We start from the raw sequence: 25,443 nt of genomic DNA on the forward strand, positions 1-25,443 counted from the left end.
TGCGGCTGGCTTTAATCTCATGGCACTTGCCTTCCTCAGGATTCTTTTCAAAAACTGGAAAATGTCTCCTAAATTTCCCTTTTATTCAGGGAAGACAATCTGATTGCAGTTCACACAAAAGGAGTCACTTCTCCAGAGATGTGGTGTCTGCACATTATCAGTAGGACTCCACCTTACAATCAGCAAGTTCAGTGAGGAAGGCGGGGTGGTTATATAGCTGGTCCCACCTGACTCATCAGCATTTCATTCCTTAATAATTCACAACTTGACTTTGGGTTAACCTTGAATGTGTACAGGATAAATGGATTGGGCTGTGGTGGCAGAGGGGTGAGGAGCAGGAAATGAGACAAAATACAGCAATATCCAAGTACTAGCTTCCGGATACAAAAGAAACTGGAAGAGGTTGATACATTAATTTATGTCTCATTATACACTATTTAAAATAAGCTAATCAGGCCGGGTTCAGTGACTCACGTCTGTAATCCCATAACTTTGGGAGGCTGAGGTGGGCAGGATCACTTGAGGTCAGGAGTTCGAGACTAGCCTGGCCAACATGGTTAAACCCCGTGTCTACTAAAAAAAAAATAGAAAAATTAGCCAGGCATAGTGGCCTGTGTTTGTAATCCCAGCTACTTAGGACGTCCAGGCAGGAGAATCACTTGAACCTGGGAGGCAGAGGTTGCAGTGAGCTGAGATTGCGCCACTGCATTCTAGCCTGGGCAACAGACGGAGACTCCATCTCAATAAATAAAAAAATAAATAAAAATTTAAAAAATAAAATAGGTAATCAAATCCTCCAAATTCACACTTGGGTCGATGCAAGTGGAACCAGCACCAGATAGAAATGCTGACAGAATTGGTAGATGGAAGTCCCTCTCTCTATATGAATGGTTAGCTCACTGCAGAAGTTTCTATTCCACTAGAAACAGAAATGATTATATTCCACCAAGACACCACTCTGTTGTTGCCACAGTCAATTTCACATGTTAACCTGCCATAAATCTCCTAAAATAAAATGCTATAATTTTGGTGAACACCTGTGAATTTGTGAAGTGAGTTGACTTCACATTAACCAAAATTGGTGAAAAATGTCTGGCCTAGCCTGCATCAGATCATAAATGAGTCTCCGCTTTCTGATAGTATCAAAACCAGCTGGTTGTCTGGCATGTGGTCAAGTTATGCCAATGTGGGAACCAAAATGGCCAGGGTTGAGTGCTGCCTCCTATAATTTCAGTCCCTCTATCAAGATAAAGAAACGGTATCGAAATCAGGATATGCACGATTGCAAAATGTCAACAGCCAGTACTACAGAGGGACAAGGATGCAAGAAGCAAGGACATGAGGAGAGCCACCGAGTGGGGACTCTGCAGAGGACGCTGCTCTCCTCTCCCCTCGTGCTCAAAATAGAACATGGGCAGTTTCTCCCTGTGCTTACCAAACCCAGATATTTTCAGATGCTGTTCTAGCTACAAACTCATGAAATGATCCTTGAAATTATATTACCAGAGAAATTTTCCTTCATTGCTTATTTTGATATAATTTCAATAAATGTACAGTATGTGAAATTATTTCATTTCCACCTGGTTCTGAAAATGAAATTCAATTTATGAACCAGCCTGTGGAACTCCAGCAGAGTGCAATATACCAGCAGCGTTACTGTTAGCTGTGGGACCAGGTCCCCACAGGAGAGCAAATCACCCTTTAGGGGCAAGGCGATGTTCACGTTCATTTCTAGTGGGTCAGATCATGACCTTGGATTCTTAGACACCCTATTTCTCTGATCTGTTTTATGGTCTCTGAAAAGAAGGGATAGGAGAGGGTTCCTGTAGACCGTCATGAAGGTCAAACACCATGACCACAGGTGTGACCTGCGGGGAAGCCAGAAACCCGGAGCCTGAGGGGCAGGCAGTGCTGTGGGCTCTGGGGTTTCTCCCTGAAGCCTCTGGATAAGAGAGAAGAAAGCTGTTTCAATTAGGTTGGTGCAAAAGTAATAGTGTTTTTTTGTAATTAACCAATTTTTTTTTTAATGGCAAAAACCGTGATTACTTTTGCACCAACCTGATAGGAAGTATGTTAGAATGATGGTCTCAGGTGATGCGTCTCTGATGACTTTTGTGAAGTCATGAAGTAGTGAAGACATATGGATGTATAATGAATAGCAGATTGTCCGCACTCACCATTCAGATTAAGAAATAAATGTTACCAGGGCCGGGCGCGGTGGCTCAAGCCTGTAATCCCAGCACTTTGGGAAGCCGAGGCGGGTGGATCACAGGCTCAAGAGATTGAGACCATCCTGGTCAACATGGTGAAACCCCATCTCTACTAAAAATACAAAAAAATCAGCTGGGCATGGTGGCGCGTGCCTGTAATCCCAGCTACTCGGGAGGCTGAGGCAGGAGAATTGCCTGAACCCAGGAGGCGGAGGTTGCGGTGAGCCGAGATCGCGCCATTGCACTCCAGCCTGGGTAACAAGAGCGAAACTCCGTCTCAAAAAAAAAAAAAAAAAGAAAAAGAAAGAAAGAAATGTTACCAAAGTCCCCTATACCTTTTCCCCATAACATCCCTCCTCAGGTAAACACTGCCCAGAATTTGATGTTTGCCTTCCCTTGGTGTCCTCTGATGCACACACACAATTCCTTTAGCAATCTGTGGCACCGTTTTACATGCTGGAAAACATCCAGAAATGATACTGTACTGCCCATACCCTGCTGGAACTGTGTCCTTCTGCTCAATATTTGAAATGAGATTCACCCAATCAGCTCCCATCAGTTCCTTCGCACTCCTGTATAATGTGAGTAGGCCACTTGTTTCTGCTCCTCCTTTTTGTTTTTCAATTTCCAATTACCTCCATGAGGCTGGTTCTACTTTGACCATCAGATGAGTTGGGTGAGGAAGAAACATCCTCCACATGCCTCGTCCCCACTCCTAAATTCTCTCAGGGCGTGATTGTGTTGAGACAGGAACCTGGAAGCAACTGCTGGTCCCCACTCCTCTCCCAGCCAACAATGCAGTCCTGCTGGCAGCCCCTCCAACTCTCCAGTATCCTCTCTGCTCCCCCGGGCCTCACAGCAGGAGCCCATCTTTCTCGCCTATATTGCGGTGCTGTGCTCACCCAGCCTTCTCTTTGTCTTGCCCTAGTCCAAGTTCTCCTTCATTCATCCCAACTGCTAATATCCCAAGCCAGGCTACCATCATCTCATGCTTGTATTTCTTTGCCAGCCTCATTACTGGTAAAACCAGACCAGCCTCCAGCCTCATTGCCAGAGGATTTTCCTGAAAAAGAAACTTGTACCTGATCAAATCCCCTCCCCTCCACTTTAAAAATCCATCAGTGAGTTCTCATTGTCTTCGGGATGAAATCCAAACCCCAAAGCATGACATACAAGACTCCCTGTGATCTGATCCCTGCCCATCTGGCCAGCCTCATCTCCTAAGACTGTAGCATTAATGAGCTGCTGAAATTCTGCAAACTGGCTGTGAACCCCTCAGCTTGCACATGGTTTCCTCTGCATGTGCTCGCTCTGCCTTTCCTTGCCTGGACAGTGCTGGCCATGGGTCCTTCAAGACACAGCTGAGCTGAGCAGCCTCAGGAGGACTTTCCTGAGCCTCCACCCATCTGAGTGGGGCCCCCAGCTCTGTGGCTCAGCACCCCTCTCATTTGTGGCTCCCATGTTGAACTCACACCGGAACAGTTCTATGTTACTGCTATGGATGAAGAAACCAAGGTCATGATTTAAACTTCTAGAAACGCATCTGTCTTCTTCCCTACCCAAAAGTGGGCTCCCAGAGAGCAAGGGCTGTGCCTTATACTTTATACCCCCAGGGCCCAGCTGATTGCCCACTCCTGGCAGCATTGGGTAAATGCTGGATGGACTGAATCAGGCTGCCTGGGGAATGTGGGGGTCACATGCCATTAGAAATGCTAACGGGGAATGATCTCCTCACTGGAATTATCGAGAAACCAGTAAGTACCCTGAATGTGGCTTTCCCACATCACTGAAGTCCATCTCTTTGTGCCAGAAATACTTGTAGTTAGCAATTCATAGAGAAAATTTTCTAAAACCATTCTGTGCCAGCTGATACTTGGCCAATATTCTCTGATATACCTGGATGTATTGTTTACAACCACATTTATCTTCGCAGGCCAATGCCTATGCCCTGTAATTGTTAAATATTTTCAGGGTCACTCCTTATTGTTTGTTGCCTTGAATGTTTAAAGTAAGCAATCATGATGTTTCCAGCATTTCCATGTTTCCATGCATGTGCTGCTATAATGAGAACCCATTCTTACACAGTCAAATCCAGACAAGGGTTTATCCTTACATCAACGGGCCCCATATGGCTCAGCTTTTACATGGACACCTGATATCCCTTCTGTCAATAACATTTGCTCTCATCTGTCATTTCTCAGTTGACAAGGGCAAGTCCTGTGTTTGCAGCAGTGAGTATCTCTTGCAGTGATATTCAGAATTGTCACTGAGAGCAGGACTGAAGGCAGCCAGGAAAAGCCACAGCCTCAGTGTGGCTATGGATCGGTCCATCCCCACCAACCTCTGACCCTCCCCCATCTCCTTCCACCTTCTGCCTCTGCCTGGTTGCTGCAGGTCAGTGCTGGTGGAATTGATCTGAAGATGGGTACCAGAGAAGTTGGATCATCTCTGCCATATCTAAGCAGAAGCCCAGTGGTTTAAAAAAACAATCAAGAAACCAGCTAAGAAACCTCACCTTGTCCTTATATAATAAGAACTGGCCAAGTCAGGATAGTTTATATAGTGGCTTCATTCAGAGGATTTCCTTCAGCAAGCAAGTCAGGAATATTTTTTTCCTAGTGTTTACTAACAGCTCCTAGTCGTGCTCAGAATACTTGCTGGAAATTCTAGTGAAATGAGACCCTCAAGAGTTTCAGAGAAAATGCAGCATTACATTATAAATGATAAATAATGTGAAATTAGATACCTCAGAGAGCTGCATATTTGGTGCTTTCAAGTTCTAGGCCTTTTTCATTTCCTCTCCTAACAGCCAGCTGATGTGAAGGTAGATGCCTGAAGGTTGTACATTTTCAGTTTATAATATCTGCCCTTAACAATAAATATCATCTTTCCATACAACTGCTTCATTGTTCCCCCCAACAAATCTCACTAGACAGTTCCCATTGGCCAGCAAGAATTACTTTCAGAAGGAAATAATCCTTACAACCTCAACGATTTCTAAGTGGGTAAAACTCAGACTAAGATGAAAACACACCAGTGACTGGAGCCTTCATTTTTAATTTCAGCGCTCGCTCCCAATAGGAGGAAAATGAAATTAATTTTCCACTTTACTTCATTGGCAAACTATTTTTCACTTTGCTGAAGGTTCAAGGCACGGTGATAAATGGTGAATAATAAGCTGCCAGCACACACGGTGCCCGGTCGGAGGCCCTGAGACTTCATCTTAACGGGCAGTCCCGTCCCGCCGCCAGGAAGCCTTGTCACCATGTCCAGTCCTGACTCACAATGGACTTCAAGGGCCATTGGAGGGCATAGGTCTCAAACCAGAGCAACCTCATGAGTATCATCAAAAATGTAACTCTACTAAAAGACACCAGCAGAGGACCCAAAGTCATCCCCATGGATACGCCTGCTCTTTGAGGTCAGCAAACGTCTTCTGAAAGGGCCAGAGAGTCAATACCATAGGCTCTGCAGGTCATGGTGTCTCTTGCTGCTACCCAACTCTGCACCATGGCGTGAGACCTTCCCCGGACAATATGTCAATCAACGGGCGTGGATGCATCCGAACAGAATTTTATTTCTGGACACTGAAATGTGGATTGTGTATCATTTTTGCATGTCATAAAAGATTGTTTCCTTTAATCCATTTTAAAACAGAAAACAGCCAGGTGTAGTGGCTCATGCCTGTAACCCCAGCACCTTGGGAGGCCAAGGCAGGCGGATCACCTGACGTCAGGAGTTTGGGACCAGTTTGACCAACATAGAGAAACCCTGTCTCTACTAAAAATACAAAATTAGCTGAGCGTGGTAGTGCATGCCTGTAATCCCAGCTACTCAAGAGGCTGAGGCAGGAGAATCGCTTGAACCCGGGAGGCAGAGGTTGTGTGTGGTGAACCAAGACTGCGCCACTACACTCTAGCCTGGGCAACAAGAGCAAAACTCTGTCTCAAAAAAATAAATTAAAATAAAATAAAATGTAGAAAACATTTTTAGCTCAGAGATCTTACAGAAACAGGCAACCTGATCTTCTAGGAGAGTATCTATCAGCCCTACAAAGCCTGCGGGGGTGTGCATCCCTCTAGCTGTTAAGATGGAACTAAACTCTCGCAGGTAATTTAAGACAGAAGCACAACACATCCCTCCACGTCCTGTCACTGCTTTTTACCATCTGTTCTCAAAGTAGCAGAGTGGACAAACAACGGAGTCACCATGTGCCGTCAAAGATACCGTAACAGCTGGAAAAAAATCAGGAGACATTCTAGAAGAAAGAATCTTTAAAACGTATACCAAGAATATAATTCATAGCCTGCCGCTATTTCCAAAGTGTGTCCCTCAACCTCTAATTAATCTTAATGGCACTGCTGACTGCTTCTGCTCTTGGTATCATGATGAAAATTCACCACACATTCTATTCGAGCACACGTGAGGCTTGAATACCTTAGGAGAGTGTGATTCCATGGAGATGAAATTGCAAAGCAGCAAGTTGGCTGAAATTCTGCAGCTCACAGAGGAGAGTGTGGGTGTGAAATTGTAGGCAATTACATTTTATCACTGCTACACAAGTTTCTGCTGAATTCATTAAAATTTGCTCCCAGAATCGGGTTGGAGGACTGTGGAATTTCAGCGGTCCCGAAGACAGAAATGAAAGCAGATTTTCACTCTCGGTGCTGCAGGGAGCCACAGAATGTCCGCAGTGCAATGAAGCTTGGATGTGACTGAGAAATGGCAGCTCCGGGAACTGCAGCTGCAAATCAAGCACGGGGACTCTCTCCCAGAAACACCGACTGTGTTCCCAGCAGAGAGAATGGGGAGCAGAGAGGCCGGGCAAACAGTGAGCAGATGCACGCCTTGCATGGAGGGAGCAGGCCCCTCCCCGGGCCTGGGTGGCCTGCTGAGCACCCGTCAACACCTCCAGATAGGTGTGCAGGGAGAGACAAGAGGTGTAAATTTAGAAGTTAAGTGAGAAAGAACCCCCCACTGAGAGATGAATTAGAGAGAAGTCAAAGCTGTGACCAGGAAGGTCCTCCTAATTAGAAAACCGAGGAAAGAGCTTGTGCCTGTCACGAAGCGTTCATTCCGGGCTTCAGCACCGCAGCTGGAGAGGCTTGGGGGCCGCCCTCCTGCTGAAGTGCTCACTGCCTTCTCTCCCCTCTGCCTGAGCAGGGACAGGCTGCCCACAGGACACGGCAGGCCCCAGCAGCTTCCTGTCAGCAATAGTTTATCTAAAACCTCTAAGAGCACGGCCCAGAGGGGTCCCGACGGAGGGAGAAGCCTGCCCTCATCTCCCTGCTGCATGCCCATGCTAGCATCTGCCAACTCCCCACATCCAATCGGATTTGTCTGGCCACACCTGCCCTCCCTTAGACTATATGGAAGCCGAGCCCAAAGGCTGGGCCTCTGCCTAGAATGGACATCCACAACCAACACTCTGCGTTCTTCCTCCACCAAGACCAAAGGAATGGGACCCACTCACCACACAGGCAAGGAGACTTTCTTCTTAACAGAATCCCTCGTCTCTGCAGATAGCATGGGACAGAACAGTCCCAGACAAACCAGATGGAAATCCACGCTCATTGCTACCTGTGGCACCCTGGGTGGCCCAAGTGACCTTGCTGATATGCAGACTGTCACACTTGTCAAACGGGCACAAAGCAATCTGCAGAGGCTCAGTGAGCCATTCCTCTCCCTACCCTGGGACAGGACTATTTTGGATTCTGAAGGCACAATCAGTTTTAATGGGCACCAATTGTGTGGTTACAGACACTTCTCCTATAGCCTGCTGCTAAGAGGCCTATAACCCACCTGACAGTCAGCAATATCCAGGGAACAGAGCCTGCCAGAGTTCTCAACCAGGACAGTTAAAACCATCAGGAGGGGCCCTTCTTTCACAATTTACCAAATGCACATAACCCCATCTGCCAACCCGAGGCTGCACTTTCACATATTGCAGAGACCGAGATTCCAGGGGAAGGGCGTCTGACTGAGCTCACTTCTCCCGGCCACAGGCAGCGCTGTGCTGCCGCATGCTTTCGTGGGCTGGGCGGAGACACCTGTGTACATTGCTTTCCACGGCTGTGCAATGGTGTCACATCGATGGCGTGAAACCAGCCACGGTGGGAGTATCTACACCACAGAAAGTGGCAAATACTACAACTCAGAGCGAAATTCCCCTTCCCCACCCACACCCCACCCCACCTGGTTATTGTCAAAATTGGCCAACACACGCTGGGCTCTGAGAGGGGAGCTCCTTGGCAACGCAGCGGCGCGAAGCCACAGAGGGGCCACTTGTCCACTGCACGCCTGCTACCCCTCACCCTCGCACTGCATCTGCCTTCTGACAGAATGGGCCTTGAGACCCTAGCTTTTGCCCCCAAGGTGCAGTGAAATAGATCCCGGGCGGCCCTGGTGGAGCCCTGCCTTAGTTTATCAGGGTTTAACTGGAGCCGTAAATGGCCACGTGCAAGCTCCCGTGCTCACTGGGTGTGCAGCATGGGAAAGAAGGGCTTTGACCTCTGAAGCCTATTTTTCTATCTAACAGGAGGACCATCATAGTTGAATCGTTAGAGGGTTGGTGTAAGGATTCAATGGGATTATTTGTGTGAAAACGTGTGGACCAGCTGGTGGCTGTGAGCCCAGTCCGCATTAATGGCTGTGATAGAGGTATCTGTGATGAGCAAATGTTCCGTCAGCAGAGGAATCTGCGAGCCCTAAACACAGAACACAAACCACAGCATCCTGAGTTTGCTTATTTGCCCCCCGTGAAACTATTTGGTCCTGAGGCCAGAGGAATCGGCTGCAGCAGCTGATGAGCATCCTGCACTCATTAACCGACACCCACCGAGGATCGGCCGGCAGCAGCCCTGCCTTCAGCTGGTTCACAGTCCCGTGCAGGGCCAGATGAGTAACGGCCATGACCAGAGAAGCTGAGAACAAGCGTTCTCAACCTCAGCACTGCTGACCCCTGGGGCTGGAGCAGCCTCTGCGTGGGGGCTGTCCTGTGCCTCGTGGGATGTTAGCAGCATCCCTGGCCTCCACCCCCTGGATTCCAGTAGTCCCCATCCCACCCCAGTCGTGAAAACCACAAATGTCTCTAGACATTGCCAATGGATCCTACTTGCTATCTGTCTGCTTGAGGAGACATGGGCCAGAAACAGGGCTCTAGACCACAGGCCCTGTAGATCTGCAGGCTCAGAAGAAATCTGGAAAAGCATACACTAAAGTGTCAGCAGCAAACCTCCACATTTTAGTCTCTGTGGGCTTTGTAACCATCCAGATCAACAGCAAGAATGGAGACTCAGCCCACCGGGTTGTGGCGAGCACAGAAGAGGCTCTAGAAGTGGTGACTCCGACCTGGTCCCAGAGGCAGCAGCAGCAACGTCCCACCATGGGTGCCATCCTCCTTCCACTGCAAACAAACCAACAGCCAAGCCTGCAAACCTTCAAGGAACAAACAGCTTGGCTCTCAAAGGACGTGGCCACAGTCTCATCTGAGCAGCCTGCAGCCCAAGTCCCAGTGCGTTGTTGTCCTGGCGCCCACCCAGTGTGAACCTTGCCTTCAACAGCAAAGAAAGGGCCCGCCTTTTGCAGCCTGGAGAAGTTCCCTGATTGAAACCATAGCAACCTCCTCCATCTCACATGGAAGTGGCCAGACTTACTCCACAGCCACTCCACCGGCTTTGAGCTTCCTTCTCTCTGCTTCCTACATGTATGTTGCCTACTGAGTGTCTTTCACTCATCCCTACCCTCCTCAAGGCATCCAATTAAACACTGAAATAAAAACCTCTTTGCATGACTCAATTACAAGTTTAGGAATAAGACACACATGTGTGCGTGCTCTCTCTCCCCATATATAATATGTTTATTTATATATAAACTTGTACATCAGTCAATTTGCCGTCACTCTCCCTAAAAACAAGGCAGTTGTAGGAACACTGAGCTCTGCTTTTTAAAAATGCCCTTCATTATTAGCATCTGGGAAATTGGCATGTTTCCAGGGAAACGAGAAACTTTGCACTCAGCGGTCCAGGCTCTGCACTCGTGGTAGCTTAAGGAACTTCAAAGCTCCTCGTTGTTTGAACAAATTGGAAACAGAAAACAAAGGGATGGAAAAGAGGCCATCCCCGTGCAAGCACTCTCCATCCAGGAGGGGAGCGGAGTCTCATCAGCCTTTGATGTGGCCCAGTGGCCACATTCCTCTCTCAAAACTCCAGATACTGGTCACAGCATCTTCCACCCGCTGTTTTGAGACTGAGTAAACAACCTCTCAGGCGCTCTGCTGCTCATGCAAGCAAATACACCTAACACCATGTTACCGGCCACTGAAGACATGATTGTTAACCCAAATATCACTCCTCTGTGTCTCCTTATCATTTCCATATTCACAAAGAAGACCATTTCCCTGTATGCAGCTCTGGGTATTTTCCCGCTACCCTATTGTCATTGGTTATGAATTTTTCCCAATAGTCCTGTGAGTGGGCTCATTGCCCAGCCCGGTGTAGGACCAACAGGCAGGCTGTGCAGCCAGAAAGCCGGGCATTTATGCAAGGATAACCGTGGATAAATTATTTCACCTGATTCCAATTTGATCTCCTCACCTTCTAAACATTCATGATTGTGAGTCTTACAGATGGGGTTACGGAATGGATCCAATGGAAGTAGCTGTGCTTGAAAGCAGCGAGCTAACACCTAATGTTGTTCATTATTTTTCAAAGTAAGCTAATATTCATCAAGGACCCCCTACATGTCAGGCGCTGTGCTAAGTCCTGGAGATAAAACAGTGAAGAAAGTAGACTCAATCTTTACCCAGAAGAAGAGTACAGGCCTTCAAGGAACAAGAAAGAAAAGCATAAAGAATTACCTTCTAATTTGTGAGTTCCACAATGGAAACACCAGGGCTGCAATGAGGGATACCGGGGCAGCTCTGCTGGACTGCAACAAGACCAGGTTCCCTGAAGAGCCACCGGAAAGGTGAGAAGGAAGGACGCCACCGGCCAAGAGAAGGCAAAGCGTGTTGCAAGCCGAAGCAATTGCCTGGGCAGGCTCCTTGAAGCAGGAAGGACGTTGGTGAGGTTGAGGACCAGAAAGAGAACAGTGAGACTGGAGCTGGTGCCTGTGGGGCAGGGGCATGGAGGCACACAGGTGCTAATCTTTTAGGAAAAGCACTTTTGCTGTTGAGTGGAGGATGGCCAGGGAGGGGCAAGAGCAGAGGCAGAGAGACCAGTTAAGAGGATACACCTGGAAAGCAGGAGGCACAGGACTTGACGATGGAGCACACGTGGGGAAGACAGGCGGAGAAGTTACTTTAAAATGACCTGTAGATTTCCTATTGAGGCAGGAAACCCAGGGAAAAGATTTAGGGGCAGGACGGGAGGAAGTGGAAATTTCCCTTTAGACCCACACAGACTGAGATATGTATTACCCACCGAAGGTGGCACTGGGTGGGCCACTGGCTGTGAACATGGAGCTCAGAGGGGACCCTGTGGGGAGCCACACCTGGGTGCCCTGGCCATATAGAAGGAGTTACAGCCATGGGGATTGTATTAGTCTGTTCTATAAAGAAATACCTAAGACTGGGTAAATTGTAAAGAAAAGAGGTTTAACAGGCTCACAGTTCTGCAGGCTGGATGGGTAGCATGGCTAGGGAAGCTCAGGAAACTTTCCATCGCACTGAAAGGAAAGCAGGCATGTCTTCACCTGGCCGAAGCAGGAGGAAGAGGATGAAGGGGAGGGCGCTACACGCTTTTATACAACCAGATCTCATGGGAACTCACTCAGTGTCATGAGAACAGCAAGGGAGATATCCACCTCTGTGATCCAATCACCTCCCACCTCCTCCTGAGGAAGGACACCCAAGCATCTAAGATCACGTCCGCCTTGACTTCAGCACTGCATTTTAATAGAAGAAAAGGCTGGCCAACTGGAGCCTCCTAAATCGCCTTCCTGTAGATAGCAGGCGTAGTATGGGGGGATCTCTACAGAAGGCATTGTTTTTACTTAAACAAGATCAAACCCCCACCCCACTCCTCCTCCATCGACCAAGACCCTTTCACGTGTAATTTCTAAGACTGTAAACCCAAGACCTTTTCATGTGTGATATCTATCCTGTACCCTGCCCCCGGGTTGCTACTCCCGCTTTTGCCCCAGAGTTGCCCTCTAACCCAGCAGGACTCTTGTACCCGTCTTCCTCTCCAGTCCTCCTCTTGTTGGCCTGGCCTCTAACCCAGCAGGACTCTTGTACCCGTCTTCCTCTCCAGTCCTCCTCTTGTTGGCCTGGCCTCTCCCCCTGGCTGAGGAGGTGCCCTAACCTCCTCAGCCCTCCTGTAGGTCCTCCTGCCTTCTCCGAAGGTGAACTCTCCAGCTGCACTGGGAGCCTATATAAAGGCAGAGCTTCCCTTTGTTAGATGAGCTTGGCTGTTAGATGAACACGACGCCTCGCTCCCAGCCGAGGTGAACTGCCTCTTCCTTCCTAGTTCGGAGTCCGAGTGGTCTCTTTCTTTCAGTGGCTCCTGCTACCACCAGGCCCCTCCTCCAACACTGGAGACGACAATTTAATGTGAGGTTTGGGCAGAGACACAGATCCAAACTATATCAGGAAGCCTGAGACCCTCTTTCCCCACCCCCGGGAGATATGCTTGGAGAGGAGCAAACCCACAGCTGCTGGGTTGGCCGAAGGAGGGTGACCAGCAGAGTCAGAAGCCCTGGCAGGTGACCTGGGGGAAAACACAGTAAGGGGTGTCCGTGAGCCAGAAGAAGATGGAGGGTCGACTACAGTCTGTGCTGCTAGGAAGCCAAGCAAGGTGAGGACAGACAAGTGTTGTCACTGTGGAAAGAGAGCGCCAGACTAGAGCAGGTGGAGAAGGAGGGACAAGGGACGGCGCGCACGCCTCAGAAGTGTGTCCGAGGGCGAAGCAGAGGCCTGGAGTGGCACCTTGAGAGGGACAAGTGGCCAGGGAAAGATCTTTTTAAGATGGGGCAGGTTTGTACACTGATGGAAATAATCCAGGAGAAGAAATGAGTGGTATTTGTTTATTGTACAAAAAACAGGGGAAAAGAGAAGGAGAAAACCTCCTGACAAGGAGAAGGAATGGAATAGAAGCAACGTGGTCGCTCAGGCCACAGACCAGGAGGTGGGCAAATCTCCACAGCCAGAGGGAGGGGGCAGTAGTTGTCTGCTGCTGCCTAACAAAAAAAAACACAAACGGAGCCCCTCAGAGCAGCAGACATTTATGATCTATTGATCCCTAGCTCACAAGTCAGGCTGGACCCACTCAGGCTCTGGGTCCAGGGTCCCACAAGGCTGGCTCTCATCTGAAACTTGGGTTCCTCCTCCCAGCTCTTTCTGTTGCTGGCAGAATTCAATTCCTCGTGCTTCTAGGTCCAACATGCTCATTTCCTTACTCCCATTGTTGGCCAGAGAATGCTGTTGCTCCTAGGATCTCCCTCAGGTCCTTACCTGAGGTGCCTTATCTTCAAAGCCAGCACAGAATCCCTCACCCTGAACATCCCTGACTTCAGGAAGGGCAAGACCTCTTCATGGGCTCACTGGTTAAGTCCGACACACCCTGATAAGCTCTTTCAATTAACTCTACCTCAAATGACCAGCAACCTAATCATGGGAGTGATATTCCATCACATAGTCACGGGTTCTACCCACAATTAAGGCATGGGGATTGCGTAGGGCTTGTACCCAGGGATCGCAATCTGAGCATTCTGCCTATGCTAGACAGGGGAAAAGACTGCCATGGAGAGGTGCTTTAGGAGGCTCAGAGCGGGGAAGCCGAGGGGCTCACAGCCCACGGTGCTGCTCCCAGTGCAGCTGGAGAGTTCACCTTCGGAGAAGGCAGGAGGACCTCCAGGAGGGCTGAGGAGGTTAGGGCACCTCCTCAGCCAGGGGGAGAGGCCAGGCCAACAAGAGGAGGACTGGAGAGGAAGACGGGTACCAGAGCCCTGCTGGGTTAGAGGGCAACTCTGGGGCAAAAGCGGGAGTAGCAACCCGGGGGCAGGGTACAGGGCGACGTCAGTTGGCAGGAGGGCATGCAAGTCGAGCTGTTCAAGAAGGGAGGGAAAAAGAGTCTGGGAGCAGCAGTGGGGGGGTCTCAGGGAACCAAGGACACCTTTTCTAATTCCAAGTGTTGCTGCCGGGCAAGGGTAGCCACAGGGTAACCACTTTGAGAAGGAACTCGTCTATCATTCCCCAAGGCTCTGGAGTCCCAAGAGAACCTCTCCTTCGTGCCACATTTAATACCAAAAATGCAGCTCTTTCTGGGGGCCCACGAGATTCCTACCTCCTTTATTGCAGCACAGATTCTTACAATAAACTGTCTTATGGGAAGGAGCTTGAGTGAGTCTCTCTTCCTTATAACCTGTAAGGCCCAACTCACCCCAACACTGTGCTAAGCAGAGAGGGATCAAGAGAGACCGGACCCGCCTTTGAGAGTTCTGCAGTCTGATGTGAACCCAGGCAGGCCGCAGTTGGGGTGTAAACCAAGTAGGTATCTTGGCAATGCATTTTTGTAAAGAGACAGGAGAATAACAAATTAGAAGCAGAGGCCAGGATGAGCAGAAAGAGGGTGTGTCTTGGGAGAAGAACAAGACGGGGGGTTTACTGGAGGTGGGGAGGCTTATCTCAGCACAACCTGCTGGGTGTCTGTGGCCAATCTATGCTAATGGCCCTGAGTGTTACAAAACAGTGAAAACAGCTCTTCTGATTGTCCCTAGTAAAATCAAACCAAGGCACAGGGTAACCAAGTTCACAAGGGACCCCAAAACTCCTAAAGTGTTTCTGAACCGTGAAGAAAGCAGGTTATGTGTCACTTTCATGCTTCAAAAACAGGAAAAGAAAAACGATGCGTCTTTTTAGCTGGTGACCTAGTGCATTCCATGGTGGCCATATTAAATGATTCATTGCAATCCTTATGAACCAGAGGCAGCCGCATGCATCTGAAAGAAATGTCTCCTTAAAAATTAAATAAAGCAAAAATTCTCCGCGGGTGCTGGCGTTACACTGCATGCTGAGCGCTGCACTAACCCTATTCTCCAACGTTACTGCAGTGCCTGGTTTATGCTGTACTATCTCTCTTCCTTTGATTCCACTGCACAGTATACTTTATGCCTGCGACTCAGAAACTCCTTGGGGCAGGGACTTCATTAAGGTTGTGTCAATCAGTAAAGAGTTATGTGCGTTTTCAACAGCGCTGGCACACGATGGACTTGATGCCTTCCTTACTTCCTTTAACTTCCCAGCATGCCAGTGTGTTCTGTGTTTCAGGAGTCAAATGCATTTACATGAACCCCAAGAAGTTAATATATTATGACCCAGTTAACACAGTTTTATTTCACAGTACTATAATGTAATGCTCAATGAAAGGAGTGGCTTTAAAACATAATTAGGAAAATGTAGACTATACAGGATTCCTGATGAGTTTTTTAAAACTTTGGAACAATGCACTGAATTCCTGAGATTTATCACATGGGAATCTCAGAAAGGGTTTTCTGAGCCATTGTAAAATCATTCTCAGGAGAACTATTTCTTAGCCTCACTCAAGGCATTTTGCTGAAAATAAATGAGAGACCAAACAAGAATGCCACGGCTTCTGTGAGAAGCGAATCCCATATTACTATCCCATTTCCGTATTCTCTGGGGAGGTCGCTAAGAGCCCCTTATGTTTCATGAAACTAGGCCACAGCTATGTTCTTTCTCATACCTCCAACGCAGTCTTTCAAAATAATATGATCTCATTGAAAAGGAAAGTGAAACTATGTGAGTCATAACAGAAACCTTATCAAGATCCCAGAAACACGTTTTCTCGATGCTCCCTGCTGCAGCATCTCCAGAGCAGTCTCCAACGCCATCTCCATCCCATCCCTTCACAAACCCGCGCTCAACCCCCAGCTTTCTCTACTTCCATTAAGTAGATGTGCTTGCCGGCAGGAGATTGCCATGGAAATAAATGTTAGGTTTGGCACCGATTCCTTTTAAAGAAGCGGCAACTGGAAACGTGGAGGCAAGGAGAAGATGCAGCCAGTGAGCACAAGGTACCCAGCTCCTGACCCGCAAGATTCCCCTGGGGACACAGAGGCTTCTTTTAGAAGTGAGGGCAAAGCAAGCACTTTTCAAAGACAAGAATCATTCATTCTTGACCCGGCAGGGGGCTCCCGCCACCTCATCCAGGCCAAGGGGCAAGTGAGACTCACCAAGGCAATGATGATTTGTCTCAGCAGGACTGGCCCTGAGCCCGGTGACCCAAGCCACCCAGGACCAGTGCCGTCGGGAACCTGGGGCAGCGGGGCTGTTCCTGCAGTGGAGGCTCCTAGCAGCCAGAACAGCCAGGGACAGGCTGACTACCTGTTGCTCCACCACTGAGAAGCCTCCAGGCGTCCCTGTGCCCTGGGAGGAGGCGGAGAGAGGAGGTGGCACATGAATAATGAATACACCCTCACCTCCCATCATTAGCATTCTATTCAAAGGAGGCAAATTAGGCATTCATTTCTCCTCCTGGCTTGAAAGGATAAGTGTCTCTGGGAATTAGCAAGTGGTACCTGGAAGAGTGGGTGCGGTTGTGGGGGAGGGAAGACCACCCCCCACCCTTCAGCAAAGTGACAGTTCACTACCAGGACTAGAAATAACATTGTCAGGGAATGGAACCTGGGACTCCAGGCATCAATAAACCCAAGACCTCAGGCCACGGGCTACCAAACCCCAAGGGGCACCAATCACACCTAACAGTGAAGGCAGTCAGGCCTTATACACTCCCCGGCAGGACAGCCGGTACCTGGAATCCCTTGTCCTCTCGAGGAAGTCCCTGCTAGAGGTGGTGGCAAAAGAAAACCTCAAAAGGCCTTCCGATGCCCTGATTTGGCATCTATGCTTAGAACATTTGTCGGAGGCTTTTCTTTTTTTTTTTTTTAAACAGAGTCTCACTCTGTCACCCAGGCTAGAGTGCAATGGCGCCATCTCGACTCACTGCAACATCCACCTCCCGGGTTCAAGTGATTCTCCTGCCTCAGCCTCCTGAGTAGCTGGGACTACAAGTGCCTGCCACCACGCCCAGCTAATTTTTTTGTATTTTTAGTAAAGATGGGGTTTCGCTGTGTTAGCCAGGATAGTTTCAATCTCCTGACCTCATGATCCACCCACCTCTGCCTCCCAGAGTGCTACTAGGATTACAGGTATGAGCCACCGCGCCTGGCCTGTCAGAAGTGTTTGAACCACAGCAGAATGCCTTAACTGTCAGGGAATGCAGCTCAGTAGATTTCAGCCTCATTTTACCCAGCTCCTATTCAAGATGCAGTTGTTCTGGTTCACATGCCTCTGGCACTCCCACCAGTGTCATGACAGTTCACAAATGCCATGGCAATGTCAGGAAGTTACCCTACATGGTCTAAAAAGGGAAGGCATGGATAATCCACTCCTTGTTTAGCATATCATCAAGAAATAACCATAAAAATGGTCAACTCTGTCTATGCCTTTACTTTCCGAATAAACTCGCTTTCACTTTCCAGACTCACCTTGAATTTGTTCTTCCACAAGACCCAAGAGCCCTGGGGCTTTCCACAGCCCCTACACTTCTGTGCTTTGCCCCTGCCTTGAATGCTGCACACACTCCCTCACCTCTGGGATGTCTTCATGGAGAGTGTCCCCAGCTGTCACAGAACCCAAGGCTCAGCCCAGTGAGCTCTGCTGTTTCCCCGCCTGCTCCTCAGCACCCAACACAAGGTCTGACATGAGGAAACTCAGAAAGTATTTCAAAAGTGGAGAAAGAGCTCTAACGCTGCTTTTTTAACCCTGCACAAACAGGGGCTACTATGTTGTTCCAGTTCTACCTCATGCAGCGTGGATGAGGATGAGAGCCTGAAAACAGACCCAGTCCTGCTCTCGGGGACTGAGTTTTTAGTTGGACAAATAGAGGTTTATGGTAGTTCCCTTCGGCCTAACAAAAATGATGTGTTCTTTGCTCTCAAAAAAATGCTAGGAGTCAAATATTTAACCATTAAGAAATAAAGCCATAGAAGTCTAAAACTAATTTGACGATTATTCAAGGCAAGACTTCAAACACGGAAGCTGTGAAAAACTGGAATCCTGGAGTATATAAAAATTTTGAATGTTGTGCATAGTCACAAAAATATACAGTAAACAGAAATCAAAAGATAAATTTAAAATTGGCAGAAATATATTGAGCATGCATATGTGAGACAAAAGATACATTTTCTTAATGTGTAAAACTTTCTAAAATAGACAAGAAAGAAGGACAAAGGAGAGATAGGCACAGAACACAAATAAGTAGTTCACAGAAGAATAAAATTTAGAATTTTCTTAAACATGAAAATATGTTTAATCTAACTATAAAGAAAATACAAACCATTGCAACCTTAAAATAATATTACAAGACAGAAAAATTAAAGATCAGTCTCCTAACATAATGCAAAAGTTTTAAATAAAATATCAGCGAATCAATCAAGTAATATGTAAAAATAATAATATATATTAAAATCAAGGGGGGGTTATTGCAGGGATGCAAGGATGGCTTAACAATAGCTCAATCAATGCAATATACAACAGCAATGAGAGAAAAGAGGAAAATAACACAAATGTCTTGAAAGATGCAAAACTAATAATATTAATAACAATTATAAACATTTTACAAACAAAGTCTTATTAAACTAAAAACAGGAGGGAATTTCCTCAATGTGAGAAGGGGTATAAGGGAATCCGCAGCAATCTACGGCCATACCACTCTGAATGTGCCTAATCTCAGAAACAAGGCTGGAACAGGCCTGATTAGTATTTGGGAGAGGGAAAATAATCAACAGCAAATTTCAATTCTCATGGTAAAATATTGACAGCTTTCCCTCTGAGCTTCAGGGACAAGATAAAATGCCTTTTCAACCACTTTTTTTAAAGAGACAAGGTCTTGCTATGTTGCCCAGGCTGGAGTGCAGTGGCTATTCACGGGCACAATCCCACTACTGATCAGCACAGGAGTTTCGACCTACTCCATTTCTGACCTGGGATGGTTCACCCCTCCTTAGGTGACCTGGTGGTCCCCCACTCCTGGGAGGTCACCATATTGATGTTGAACTTAGTACAGACACCCAATCAGCATAGCCCACTACAGCCCAGAACTCCTGGGCTCAAGTGATCCTCCCACATCAGCCTCTCGAGTAGCTTGGACTACAGGCACTCACCACCATGCCCAGCACAACCACTTTTATTCAACATGCTCCTCGAGGCCTGGCCTAGTAAGACAAGAAAAAGAAAGAACAGAAGCATTAGAAAGGAAAAAATGAAATGTTTGTTATTTATAGAGAACATGATTATGCATGTAGAAAACCCAAGGGAACCTAAAAACTATTAGAACAGGTGAAGAAAGTTCTAGCCAGAGCAATTAGGCAAGAAAAATAAATAAAGGACATTTAAATTGGAAAAGAGGAAGTCAAAATTTCCCTGTTTGAACACAGTGTAGTCTTACACAGAAAAACCTGAATACTCTACCTAAAAACTCTTAGAATTGAGATGAAAAAGAAATCTAGGAGGTAATCCCATTTACAATCGCTACCAAAAATAAAACAAAACAGCTAGGAATAAATTTAATCAAGGAAGTGAATGACCTCTGAAAGGAAAACTATAAAACACTGATGAAAGAAACTAAGAGGCTACAACAAATGGAAAGACACCCATGCTCATGAATCAGAAGAATTAATATTGTTAAAATGGCAACATTACCCACAGTCATTCAGATTCAATAAAATTCCTATCAAAATACCAATAACATTTTTTACAGAAATTTTAAAAAAATTCTAAAATTTGTATAGAACCACAAAAGATTCTAAATAGGCAAAGCAATCCTGATCAAAAAGAACAAAACTGGAGGTATCAGGCTATCATACTTTAAAATATACTACAAAACTATAGTAACCCAAACAGCATGGCACTGGCATAAAAACAGATGCACAGGCCCATGAAACAGAATAGAAAACCCAGAAATTAATCTACATATCTTCAACCAACTGATTTTTGACAAAGGTACCAAGAACATTCATTGGAGAAAGGATGATCTCTTTGATACATAGTGCTGGAAAAACTGAATCTTTATATGCAGAAGAATGAAACTAGGTTCCAACCTCTCAGCCTGTATAAAATTTGATTTAAAACAGATGAAATACCTAAATGTAAGACCTCAAACAATGAAACTACTAGAAGAAAACATAAAGGAAATGCTTCAGGAGTTTGGTATGGAAAAAGATTTAATAAATAAGACCTCAAAGGTACAGGCAACAAAAGCAACAATAAATAAATGGAATTATATAGCAAACTGAAAAGCTTTTGTACAGCAAAGGAAACAACCAACAGAGTGAAAAGACAACCTACAGAATGGGAGAAAATATTTGCAAACTATTTATCCAAGAGATTAATATCCAAAATACAAAGCAACTTGAACAATTAAACACCAAAAAAAAAAAAAATTTAAAAATGGGCAAATGATCTGAACCAACATCTCTCAAACAGAGACATAAAAAATAGCCAATAAATATATTAAAAAATCTTCAACATCAATAATCCTCAGGGTAATGCAAATCAAAACCAGAAAGAGGTATCACCTCACTCTAGTTAAAATGGCTACTGTCAAAAAAAAAAAAATGCTGGTGAGGACGTAGAGAAAAGGAAACTCTTTATACACTGTTGGTGGGAATGTAAACAAATACAGCCACTCTGGAGAGCAGTATGGAGTCTCCTCAGAAAACTACAAATAGAACTACTCTATGATTCAGAAATCCCACTACTGGACATTTAGCCAAAGGGAAGGAAAACAGCATATTGAAAAGACATCTGCACCCACGTGTTTGTTGCAGTATTATTTACCATAGCTTAGATATGGAATCAACCTGGCACCCAACAATGAATGAATGGATGGATAAAGAAAATTGGATATATGTGTGTGTGTGTGTGTGTATTCCATTGACTATACACACACACACACACACACACACACACACACACACACACACACACATATAGTCAATGGAATACTATTCAGCCATAAAAAGAATAAAATCTTGTCATTTGTGGCAACATAGATGGAACTGGACATTATGTTAAGTGAAATAAGCCAGGAACAGAAAGTTAAATACCACATGTTCTTACTCATGTGTGGAAGCTAAAAAAAAAAAAAAATTGATTTCATAGGAGTAAAAAGTAGAACAGAGGATACTAGAGGCTGAGAAGAGTAGGGGGAAGAGAGGGAGTTATTTGCCAGAGAATACAAAATTACAGCTAGGCAGGAAGAATAAGTCCTAGCGTTCTACAGCACTGTAAGATGACTAGAGTTACAGTAATATGTTATATCACTTCAAACAGCTAGAAGGAGGATATTGAATGTTTCCAATACAAAGAAATGGTAAATGTTTGAGATAATGGATATGCTAATTACCTTGCTCTAATTCCTACACACTGTGTATATTGAAACATTACTATGTACCCCATGAATATGTACAAGTATTATTTGTCAATTAAAAGAGAATATTAACAAGAAAAAAATTTAAAATTAATAAGTGAAACTGCAAGATTTCTGGACGTAAAAGACCAGAACACAAAATTTAATTGTATTTCTATTTACTAACAAGAAATGAATAGAAAACAAAAAAATATATATATCATTATAATAACATTTAGAAATCAAAATCCTAGGAATAAACCTTACAAAGTTGTGCAAGACCTCTGGCCTGATTTTTAAAAATATTATTGAAATAGACAAAACACAAATAAATGGAGGAATATACCATGTTCATGGATTAGAAGACCTGAGTTTGTAAAGATGTTCATGCTTTCCTGAATTGATAAATTTAACAATATTCCAGCAAAATTCAAGCAGGATTTTTTTGTCAAAATTGACAAACTGGTTTAAAATTCACGTGGAAATTTTAGGTAATCTTGAAGAACAAAGCTGGAGGACTTATGTTGCCAGATATCAACTCATACTAAAGTTCAAAAATTAAGACAGTGTAAAAGTAATGAAAGAATGGGCAAACTAACCAGCAGAAATGAACAGAGAGTACAGAAACAGATCCTCTCCTGATTTATGACAAATGCAATACTGTAATGTAGCGAGGAAAGGACGGTCTTTTGAAAAAAGGGATTGAGTGAAATTGATATTTATATAAGAGAAAAGAATGTATCTGGGCCCCTGTTTTCATCATACACATGAAATAATTCCAGATTAATAATATCTCCATGTAAAATGTAACAATCAGTAAATAAAGCTTTCAGAAGAAAAATTAAACAGTAACATCATCACAACTTTGCAGTAGGCCAAAATGTCATGAACAGAAAATAATTGCTTTATTCATAAAACATTAATCAATTGGGCCCTATTAAATTAAGAACTATTCATGAAAAGACACCATTAAGAGAGTGAAAATATTTAATAAATATCTAATAAACAATTTGTATCCAGAATACATAAAGAACTCTTGTAAATCAGTCATAAAAGGACAAACAACCCAATTTTAATGAGCAAAGAACTTAGACTTCTCACCAAAGGAAATAATCTCATAGCTGATGAGCAAAGGGAAATGTGCTCAACCACATCAATCATCAGGGCAAAGCCAAATGAAACCACCACACACACATCAGAATGGCTAAAATGAAACAGAAAATGCCAAGTGTTGGCAAGGATATGGAGCAACTAGAATTCTCGAATAGGGTTGCTGGTGGTGAATATTAGTGAAATCACTCTGTAAAATATTTGGCATGTCCTACGACCCAGCAGATCACTCCTGGGTATATATACTACAAAAATGTTGATGTATGCTCACCCAAAGACACGTATAAGAATGTACATCACAGCTCTGTTCATTAGAGCCCCAAACTAGAAATTATTCAAATGTCCAGAATGGGTAACTAAATTGTATGTTTGCACAAAGAAATTTCACTCAACAATGAGAATAGATGAGCGCAACCACACAACAATTGCACAAATATAATGTTATGTGAAGAAGGTCAAACACGGCCGGGCGCGGTGGCTCAAGCCTGTAATCCCAGCACTTTGGGAGGCCGAGGCGGGTGGATCACGAGGTCAAGGGATCGAGACCATCCTGGTCAACATGGTGAAACCCCGTCTCTACTCAAAATACAAAAAATTAGCTGGGCACGGTGGCGCGTGCCTGTAATCCCAGCTACTCGGGAGGCTGAGGCAGGAGAATTGCCTGAACCCAGGAGGCGGAGGTTGCGGTGAGCTGAGATTGTGCCATTGCACTCCAGCCTGGGTAACAAGAGTGAAACTCCGTCTAAAAGAAAAAAAAGAAGGTCAAACACAAAGAAACATTGCATGATTTCATTGACACAAAATACAAACATGGGCCAAAAATCTAGCCAGTACACCAATTTCAGAAGAGAGTGGCTAAAAAAAGACATGGGAGAACTTCATGTTCTGTTTTTTGGTTTGGCTCCCAGTGACATAGGTGAGGTCATGTTGTGAAAATTCATGAGACTATACACTTATAAAATGTGCATTTTCTGTATAGAGAGGGCACTTTGATTAAAAGTGTAAAGAAAACCCATCAGCTCTGCTCTTATGGGTAGGCATTTAGTGCCACTTGCCAAGGTAGAAATAGCACATGCCATATCCTTTTCTCTACAGAAGCAGAGGCCACCAGGTCAGCCTTATCAGTCACTCACATACAGATGTTTCAGCAAGATTTTCTTCTGCAAGCATTTCATAAATCAATCTTTCTCTTCTCTTCTCTTCTCTCTTTCCTTTCTTTCTTGCCCCCCTCCCTCCCTCTTCCCTCCCTCCCTCCCTCCCTCCCTCCCTCCCTCCCTTCCTTCCTTCCTTCTTTCTTCCTTTCTTTTTTTGAGACAAAGACTCACTCTGTCACCCAGGCTGGAGTGCAGTGGTGTGATTTCAGCTCACTGCAACCTCTGACTCTCAGGTTCAAGCGATTCTCGTGCCTCAACCTCCCGAGTAGTTGGGCTTATAGGCACCCACCACCATGCTCGGCTAATTTTTGTATTTTTAGTAGAGATGTGGGTTCATCATGTTGGCCAGACTGGTCTCAAACTCCTGACCTCCAGCGATCCACCACCCCAGCCTCCCAAAATGCTGGGCTTACAGACATGAGCCACCATGCCCAACCAAATCTCTATTTCTTGATGAAGCTTACACTGAACAAATTTTGTTGAACTCTGTTCACAGACCATTTGAAACTTATTAAAAGTTTAGCATGTATATTATTCATGGCTAGAGAAAAGACAAAAAAACAACAGAAGCTTTTCAGGAGTGATCTCTTACGGAAATCTACCATCACTTTCTTGAATTGTATTGCAAATATCTCACATACATTTGTAAAATAATGAAAAAAAAAAGAGCTGATTCTTACTGAGCACTAAATGCCAGGCTTTGATGCAGGTACTTTTCATGTGTTAACCTATATTCACGCTTAGGACAACCCATATTGCAAGGATTATTATATTCCCATTTCAGAGATGAGGATGCTGAGTGGGTTAGCATTTGTTCAAAATCACTCATCTTGTGTATGAAGTCGATGGGACACAACCCAGGCTACCTGGTTCCTGTGCTCAGAATTCTACCTGGGAATGATTTTTACCCACAAAGTGAGCTATGGGTCTTGGTGCCAGGTGAACTCACCACTCCTGGGCCATGGTGCATTTCCTAAGGGTAGACACCTTATCAGTGGGAATTGCTCCACTCTCTGGTCAGCGTCCTGAGCTGATCTAAACACTACCAAGTGAGCGGGGCATGTGGTGTGGTAAGAGAAAATACCTGAGGGAAGGGGGGCACACGGATTGTCACTGCTGTGTCCTGCCATGCCCTGGCTCTCTCTCTTTTGAGACCTAGATCATCAACTCGTCTTGGATCTTAGGAGATCTGGATCTTTTCTAACAAATCCATTTTCCCAACAGCTACTTTGAGTTGGTTTCTCTCACCCAAAAATATTTAAAAAGACACGAAGATGCTTATCCTCTACTTCTCCACAGCACAGACAAGAAGTGTGCATGTGTATATTGTGTTTGTGTGTGTGCATGCATACATGGCATGTGAACATGTGTGTGAGTACGTTTGTGTGTTGGTGTGTGTGTACGTGTGTATATATGTGTGTGTATGTTCATGTGTATGAGTGTGTGTCTGTGCTTGTGTGTTTTCTGGACAAACTACCATCCTCTCTCCCTCCACCCAGAAGTAGCTAGACACATTGTCGGTTCTCTCCTGTGTTCTTG

The 25,443-nt window shown here is 45.4% G+C and overlaps 1 protein-coding gene across 10 annotated transcripts in view; it reads right to left on the reverse strand.

Moving 5' to 3' along the window:
* C12H10orf90 (chromosome 12 C10orf90 homolog) overlaps positions 1-25,443 on the reverse strand; it is a 268,251-nt gene that overhangs the window by 122,350 nt on the left and 120,458 nt on the right. Inside the window, exon 1 of one of the 10 annotated variants that reach the window (XM_035269465.3) lies at positions 16,404-16,790. The exons of 8 other annotated variants lie outside the window; for them this stretch is intronic. In XM_035269465.3, the coding sequence (XP_035125356.3) occupies positions 16,404-16,692 (289 nt within the window). In that variant the 5' untranslated portion in view covers positions 16,693-16,790. Of the gene's footprint in view, positions 1-16,403; positions 16,791-25,443 lie in introns of those variants that run through there. One more of the 10 variants, XM_035269467.3, reaches the window with a different exon arrangement.

Source organism: Callithrix jacchus, chromosome 12 (genome assembly GCF_049354715.1).
Source record: "Callithrix jacchus isolate 240 chromosome 12, calJac240_pri, whole genome shotgun sequence".
Taxonomy (NCBI): domain Eukaryota; kingdom Metazoa; phylum Chordata; class Mammalia; order Primates; family Cebidae; genus Callithrix; species Callithrix jacchus.